This window comes from Olea europaea, chromosome 22 (assembly GCF_002742605.1).
Source record: "Olea europaea var. sylvestris chromosome 22, O_europaea_v1, whole genome shotgun sequence".
Classification (NCBI taxonomy): Eukaryota; Viridiplantae; Streptophyta; class Magnoliopsida; order Lamiales; family Oleaceae; genus Olea; species Olea europaea.
This window is the reverse complement of record NC_036258.1, coordinates 10,343,183-10,351,833: the sequence shown is the minus strand read 5'-3', so window position 1 is coordinate 10,351,833 and position 8,651 is coordinate 10,343,183. Positions and strand designations below refer to the sequence as shown.

Below are 8,651 nucleotides of genomic sequence, written 5' to 3'. Positions count from 1 at the left end.
TAACTTTCTCCATTTCTTTGTTGGAAAGTTTGAATTTTCAATCTGATTTTTGCTACCTTTGCTGGTGGAAATTTTTTTTACAGAATTTCATAGTCAATTCTTCTCATGTAGTAATGCTTCCATGAGGTTCGGTACCTAACCATTCCAACACAGCATCTCGAATGTATATGGAAATAACTGCAATCTAATAGGGTCTTCATTAACTCTTGGAGCTTGAAAATTCTGACAATTTCTAAGGAATCTGAAGATATGTGCATTCAGATTTTCATGAAATAACCGATAGAATTGGAGAGTATTGCTCATCAAATTGATCCAATCTACCCTTACTTGGAAATAGTTCACCCAAAATCTGGATACACAATACTGGAATGCACTGGGGCTGCTATAGGCGTCAAGAGAGTAATCTCCTTTATTTATTCCTTCTCGCTCTTGTTGTTGATCTCTCGCGATCATTTCTCCAATTGGCTGTACAGGGATAGGGTTATTTTGATTGTCAAACATTTGATGTTGTTATTTTTGTTTGTGTTCCTTTCATCGTTGTCTAAAGGTACATTCTATTTCTGTATCAAACTGGTTCAAGATCATCGTCTTGGATACGTAACAAAAAACAAATACCTTTTTCTATAAATAAAAGGAAGTAAACAAATCAAATAATAGTTAAAAATAAAATAAATAAGACTAAAAGTAATCGTCCCCTACAATGGTGCCAAAAAATTATTGTCAGTTTAATATTCACAATTGTACGAATCGCAACAAATAGTATAATGGACTTATAAGTCCGGATTATCATTTCCACGAGGACTATATTTTAGCACTTAATTCAAATTTTCTCTAACTACTATTTGATAAAAGCAGATAAAAATTTGTATGGTTTGATTTTTAATCTAAATACGTGAAAACAATTGGATGTAGACACGATTGGTTTAAAAATTAAATAATGAACAAATATTGGGCAACATAATTTCACCGATTTATCACATTTATATCTTAAATCAAGATTCATTAGATCTAAAGTAGTGTTCGGTCTAATTCTCCTATTGTATTCAATTTATCCCTCTCGTGTTCTCGTTGAGTCTATTTAACTAATTCATTTCCATATCTCTAATCTTTTTCAGATTGGCCTCGATCTCTCTTTCATTAACTAGGAATCCAAAAAAAAAATTGAGACAACCTTGTATGCATACTTCAGTGGAATGAGTTTCATCTAATAGTGTCAGAGAAAGTTCAATGTACTTTCAAGGTAGGCTATGTGCTCTCTTGCCTTTGGGCTTTTTACTAACATATTATCCACATATACTATTGTAGTTTGATCCAAACTTTAGTTGGTATTAGATTTTCAGTTGAAGTGGTCTTGAAGAGATCAAAATTATAGACCGAAAAGAAAAGTCACCACATTTTCGCTAACCTACAACTAGCTAGCCTCTCGAGTGGTACTTGCATATTTTCTATAGAGACTTATCGCTCGTTTATCGCTTGCCTAGAGCTCAAGCGGCTAGTTACACTACTCGCCTATTGCTCGAGCGACAGAATTGTCCAGCCCAAGCTCGTTTCGCATTTTAACACATTTTTTACTCCTATTCGTCTACAACTTGATTTATAGGATTTTATATATATGAGTCACAACTTGTATTGTCCCCACAACATTTTGATAGCTTTATATCTTAATTGAGAGCATTGAGATCTTATTGTAAACACAATTACTATTGATTATAGTGGATTTGTCCTCCTCTACCTGTGATTTTTCCCATCTTTATTTTCTGTATAAATCTTGTGTTCTTATTTTGTTCTTGTTTATTTCATTATTGTCCTTGTCTTACGATCAATTCATAACAAGTGGTATCAAAGAGATTTTGGTAACTTGTTTGGTTCTAACAAGTGGTATCAAAGTAAGGTTGACTATTTCGCATGGCAACGATGAAATATGATATTTTGTTATTGGATCGAAACATAAGATTTATTTTATGGCAAGTGAAGACTCGAGCAGTTTTCACATAGATGGATTTGGGGAAAGTCTTGCTTGGCTTTGAAAGATGCCTTTAACATGGATGTGGGAAGAAAAATAGTATAGGGATCGAAAAGCCAAAACTCAAATTCATCGATATCTATTAAATCAAATTTTTCAAGATATTCTAAAGAGAAAAGTATTACTACATTGTGGTTGAAGTTAGAACAACTTTGTATAACAAAGAGCTTGACCAGTAAGTTACACTTGAAATAGCATTTATAATCTCACCGAATGTCCGAAGGTACATCATTGGATGATTTAACTATGTTCAAAGAAATCGTGGCTAATTTAGAGATATTGAAAGTTAAGTATGAAGATGAGGACTTGGCTTTGATGTTGTTGTGCTCTCTACCATCATCATATGTGACGTTTAGAAATATTATTTTCTATAGTTGGGATACTTTCACTGTGTAAAAGGTCTATGATGATTTACTATTTGAGTAGAAGATGAGGCATCTTACTGAAGGATCTAAGAGTCAGACTGGTTGTTCATGGAAGAAATCAAGATATGAATCTTGGTAAGGACATGAGAAATAGATCAAAATCCAGACATGCAGAGAAAGTATATCATTACTGTAAGAAGAAGGGACATATCAGAACTGATTGCTATTCATTGAAAAATAGAAAAAAAACTAGTAGTGCTACTGAAAAATAAAGTAACCTGTTAACACAGCGGGGGTGATGTCATGAAATATGGGCAAAGTAAATGCGAGCTTTTTGTGATTTCTGACATGGGTTCCAAAACTTGTGAGGAATGTGATTTCTGACATGGGTTCCAACATAGACTGATTTACAAGATACGAAAGAGTTTTGAGAGGTGTAATGAATATGGAAAACAAAACGCCTTGCAAAATTGTCAGAGTTGATACAATCAGAATTAGAATGTTCAATGGCACTACTAGAATACTTACATGTGTAAGACACGTTTTAGAACTAAAGTGAAATCTCATAACTTTGAGTACACTTGACTCAAAGGGTTATAAACACACTGGTAAATGTGGAATTTTGAAGGAGAGTTGGGATGCTCTTGTTGTCATGAAGGGACAGAAAACTCTACATAATCGTACATTTTATAGGGTTCCACAGTTTTAAGAGATGCAACAATTTCTACTTTTTTCCTTGACTAATGAGGAAGTTACTAAACTTTGGTATATGAGTAAGATAGGTACGACAGATTTGAGTATAAGGGGCCTTCTTGATTGGCAGAGGACTAGTAAGATGGAGTTTTGTGAGATTGTGTCTTTGATAAAAAAAAAAAAAAAAAAATAGTCATATTCACTAAAGGAAGACATGAAGGGAACATGAATATATCCATTCAGATCTTTAGGGCTGGCCAATGTGCCTTCAAAATGAGGTGCTTATTACTTGATAACAGTAATTGATGATTTTTTCAGGAAAGTTTGGATATTCTTCTTAAAATAGGATAGTGGAAAACATTGATCAAAAGGTAGACTCGAACAACAACAGGACTAAAGTGCAAATTTCAATAGAATCAACTTCGACTTTAGTGTACTAAATCCATGCGTGCACACAGTGGATTATTGTACAAGTTATACAAAGCACAAACCTTAACAAGCTTTGAAAACAGGATTTAATAATGACTTTCAACATAATAATGAGAGAATGTAAACTCACAAATATGATTAAAATGCCCCTAAATATTCTATTAATAAGACTATTTCACAACAAAAAAAAGGGTTATCATCTCCAACTTTGACACTAAGAGTCCTAAAGATTGTAAAAGCCTCCTAAAATTGCATAGAATTGAAAGAAATTCTAGGGTCGGACCTCTAAAAATTGAAAAAGTATCTCCAGTCAAGAAATTATTTCATAATGAAAGAACATCTCTCTCTCTCTCTCTGTTTCTCTCTCTCTCGTATAAACAATTGGCTATAAAAAGAGTGAATTGTCCAAATGATTACTGAACTTTGCAAGAGGTTTCTAAAGGGTCACTGAATTTTAAAAATCACTTAAATGATCACTCAACTTCGTAAAAGATTTCTACAGTGCCACTAAATTTTAAAAATCATATAAATGGTCACTAAACTTTACAAAATATTTCCTAAGGGTCACTGAATTCAGTGATCACTGGGAAACCTTTTACAAAGTTCAATAATCGCGTGAAAACTTTTTACAAAATTCAATGATCATTTAGGTGATTTTTAAAGTTTAGTGATCCCGTAGAAACCTTTTGTAAAGTTCAGTGATCATTTAGGTGATTTTTAAAGTTCGATAACCCTTTGAAAACTTTTTACAAAGTTCAGTGACCACTTGGACAATTTACTCCTATAAAAATTCCCAAAAAGAAGGAAAACCCTAATAAAATTAAAGAGGGAAAAATACCGTTAACTCCCTTCTTTGGGGCAAATATCCCTCTCTGTTTTTACAGTTTTACACTCGGTGGTATCGTGGTCGTATGCCTGATAATATCAACAAAACGTAGTTGGAAGTTGGGGTAATGATATTTAACTTTGTCTCATGGTAGTTGTAACACGATCGGAAGGCCTCGACTCTGACTTGACATTGGAGCTTTTCCTTATCTTTTAGTTTAGCTATGTCTCTGTTGTTTTCTTGGTTCTTGCTCTCACCTCCAGGCTCCATCCTCTAGGAGAGAAGACATCGGCACATCCCAGCACACTGAAAACACCGACAGACCTGAAACGTCTCCATTCCCACTCACGATTGGACACTTTGCTCTCTTTAGGTCAACTATGTGGTGGGAGTAATGAAGAACATGCTGGCTCGTTACGAGTCATCAACTCTACCCTCACCTCTATCCTCTCAAAGAGATAAAATCGCATGACCTTAGAGCGTCAAGAACTAACTCATAGAGGCACTTCCATCATAAACAAATTGCGAATTGGGAGTTATGTTAGCAACCGTTTGAATTAGTCTGGTCACCATTTATATGGCCGTCGATTTCTTCCTCTCTGGGCATTCATTTCTACTGCGATGGCAGGACTTCCATTCCTGCTTCTCTTTGATTTCTCATTGTTTTTTGATCCGCTTCCACTTTATGTTTCTTGACTTTTCTCGGTCCTCACATGTTTTCTTCTCATGGTTTTGATTCTTTCAATTTTCGAGAGATTCGACAGCAAATATTTTTTCAATTTGATATATTTTTTAGGAGAGAATATCATTTAATCTTTAGGCCCCTGTTTGAGCCCCATTTTTATCTTATTAAAATAAAAAATATGACATTTATTCATCATATCAAACCACCATTTTTAAATTTCTATCTTTATTGTGATGCTCATAACAATTTTATTTCTCATTCTCATTATAATGTAGTTCAAACGGGCTCTAGGATTTTAAATGAAAGTTCGGATCTTTTTCATTGTACAATTGTGTTATTTATAAATGATTTCTGAGACATTTCAATCATTTTCTTAAATTGACATTCTTCATCATTATGTTGAAAGTCATGATTAAGTCCGTTTTTCAAAGCTTATGGATATTTGTGTTTTTGTGACACTATACCAAAATTTGTTTGCTACATGCTAGAGCTTAGCGCAATAAAATCCAAGTTGATTTTGCCAATATTTGCACCAAGTTTTCTATCCATTTTCAAGGTCCTTTAATTTGAGGCTAAGGTCTCCAATGGTGTTCCTTGCCAAGTGTTAAGAGTGTCATTGGTACACGATGGGATCTTTTTCATGGCTGTCGTGACATCCACGCCAAGTCAGCATAAACTCAACAGGCAGATCTTTCAAGTGTTTTTAAGTTTTATTACCTACACATCCTCTCTTTTTGTCCTGCTTGGCAATGCTGCCGCAACTTGGGCTACACATTGCTTTGCGATTAGCTAGACTGCAAGGAACGATTTTGAGAAAATTAGTAGCGCGTGAAACTAAACTGACTCTACGAAAACTGAATGAGACATGGTAGAACTAAAATTGTTTCGAACTTAAATTCAAATCAAACCGTTATCTACTACAACTCTCATCTTGTCTGAAGTCAACATATCTCACCCCAAAGGAATCCCTTATTGGGAAAAATAAGCTCCATGGACAGACACCACATGCACGAGAGCACTATCAAAAACTATACTGCCAGTAAACAAAGATGCTCTTAAAGCTCTTTAACTGTACCGTGAAAATTAGCAATAAGCAGCAGCAGAAGATACTATAAACGCCTGGAATAAAACAAAAAACATGAGAAATATTGCGAGCCAAATGGTTATTCAACTCTTCCATATCTGCAGGACGTTCGAATTTAGCTAAGGAAAATGAGCTGGACTGCCCAGTTCAAGTTCATATATATCACAGAAATCCATCTACATAAACAACATTAGAATTCTACAGATTAAAAATAGCACTAAGAATTATTACTACTACAACCCTTTCAAAATCCCCAAAATAGTTAACCTTATATGAGCAGAAGCCATTTTTAAGGATAGAAAAATAAGACGCAGGCCTTCACCTCCTTTCCAAATTATAGCTCAACTTCCAATTTCTATTACCTACACATTCTTTCTTGGTCTACCCCTCTTTTTAGCTCCCGTTGAAGCCAGGGGCACGGGCGTTGGTGTTGGCGGCGGCGGGGTCACATTCGTGTTTCGCGGAACACTGCCACCCGTTGTGGGCACGGGTGTTGCCACAGCACCATCCACCTGCGACCCAAACATGGGTGGCATCCAATTGGGATACCCATTGCCACTTCCACTCTTCCTACCCTCAGAATTCCCCGCCACAAATCCCATTGGAAAGAACCCCCAACAGCAATAATAAGCCTCTTTTCCAGGCACCATAGGCGGCATTGACAATATTTCAGCTCCAGTAAATGCCCTCTTACAATTTTGGCACCTGAAACAACACCCATCATACAATCTAGGATACTCGTACAAGTTATAACAGTAAGGACATGCCGTCCAATAAGTACCCGACCCATCGCTTCCCAAACCACCACCATTATCAGCATTGCTACTATTGACGCCTTTTCTATTGTTCGATCGGGTTCCACCACTACTTCCACCGTCTCCCCTTGCACTCCGTCGGACGGACAATTTCTGGTGAAAATTCCCTTGATCCGGCTTCTTTTGCTGATGAAATTGCTGCCCCTGTGGCTGTTGTGTGGGCTGTTTCTTCATAGCCACCAGATCGACCTTCGTGAAAAGGGAGAACTCATTGTCGAACATGGGTTTCTTGCCGGGATCAGAGAGAACGGCCCACGCATCAGCCACGAGCCCGAAAGCCGACTCGGAGAAGGCGAAACGGTTCTTGTCTGGGTGGAGGAGGAGGGCGAGGCGCCGGTACTGCTTCTTGATCAGCTCAGCGTCGTTGGTGCGGTGAGGTAGTTGGAGAATGGCGTACCAATCATGGTGGTTGTTGACCCGTTTGTCGGCGGCTAAGAGGACATCGGCTACGGCTAAGATCTGTTCAGGCCCTTCCAAAAGAGGTTCGGTTTCCTGGGCTAAAATAGCGAAGTCTTTGGAGCCGCTGAGGTCTTTGCTCCGGAGCAGCTTTTCAGCGATTCCAAGGAGGCGTTCGGCTTCGGCTCGGGTGGTGGTGGTGTGATGTTCCATTTTTGTATCTGAATTTTGTGTCTGAGAAAACGATGGATAATTTTATTGGGTGGAGGGTTTCTATAAAAAATTAAGACCATGTTTGGCTAAGCTTAAAAGTGATTTTTTTGAAAGTAAATTATATAGACATACTCTGCAACTTAAATTTTAAGCATACATTAGATTGACAATTTGTTAATGAGTAATTGCGCATGTTATCATTTTAGGAAAATTTTCATAAATATCACTAACTAAAGATACTCAAAAATGTTATTTTTTGTGTGAAATGTCTAAATTGCTCTTAGTGACACCTTTTTGGAGCATTTAATTCCTAATTTGAATGCCATTAATATTATGATATGATGATTTAATTTGTATATCATAAATATTGGATATATAATAATTATATTGCATAATATGAATTTTGGTAAAAAGAGAGAGAGATAAAAGAATTTAAAAAGTTAACATAAACACATATTTTCTTACCATTAACAAACCATAACTTCTTACTCATATTCTTCATTCATTCATCAAGACGACATTACTTTAAGATTTACTATCCATTTTGAGATGTTAATTATTAGAAATTATTTATATTTTTATCGTATAGCTTACTATTTTGTAAATTTTAAATAAAACATGGTCATATTTATTTGAAATTTTTCGGCTTGGGTGGTGGTGGTGTGATGTTCCATTTTTTGTGTCTGAATTTGGTGTCTAAGAAAACGATGGATAATGTTATTGGTTAGAAGGTTTCTATAAAAAATTAAGACCATGTTTGGCTAAGCTTAAAAGTAATTTTTTGAAAGTAAATTATATAGACAGACTTTCCAAATTAAATTTTAAGCATGCATTAGATTGACACTTTGTTAATGAGTAGTCGTACATGTTATCTTTTTGAAAAAATTTCATAAATGTTACTAAATTTAGATTTACCAAAAAAAAAAATTTAATTTTCACTAAAGATGCTAAAAATGTCGCTTTTTGTGTGAAAAGTCTAAATTGCCCTTAGTGAAACTTTTTTTGGCGCTTTTAATTCTTCATTTGAATGCCATTAATATTATAATGTGATGATTTAATTTATATATTATAAACATTGGATATATAATTATTATATTGTGTTATATGAATTTTGGTAAAAGA

The 8,651-nt window shown here is 35.4% G+C and overlaps 1 protein-coding gene across 1 annotated transcript; it reads right to left on the bottom strand.

Annotated features, from left to right (window-relative positions):
- Positions 1–6,219: 6,219 nt before the first annotated feature.
- Positions 6,220–7,563, bottom strand: LOC111371688. The gene has a single exon (XM_022993817.1). It carries the CDS (start codon positions 7,527–7,529, stop codon positions 6,468–6,470), a length of 1,062 nt encoding a protein of 353 aa, XP_022849585.1. The 5' UTR covers positions 7,530–7,563; the 3' UTR covers positions 6,220–6,467.
- Positions 7,564–8,651: the final 1,088 nt, after the last annotated feature.

Bases quoted from the DNA above. Each gene is read 5' to 3' on its own strand.
- LOC111371688 (XM_022993817.1), bottom strand. From the start codon at position 7,529: ATGGAACATCACACCACCACCACCCGAGCCGAAGCCGAACGCCTCCTT.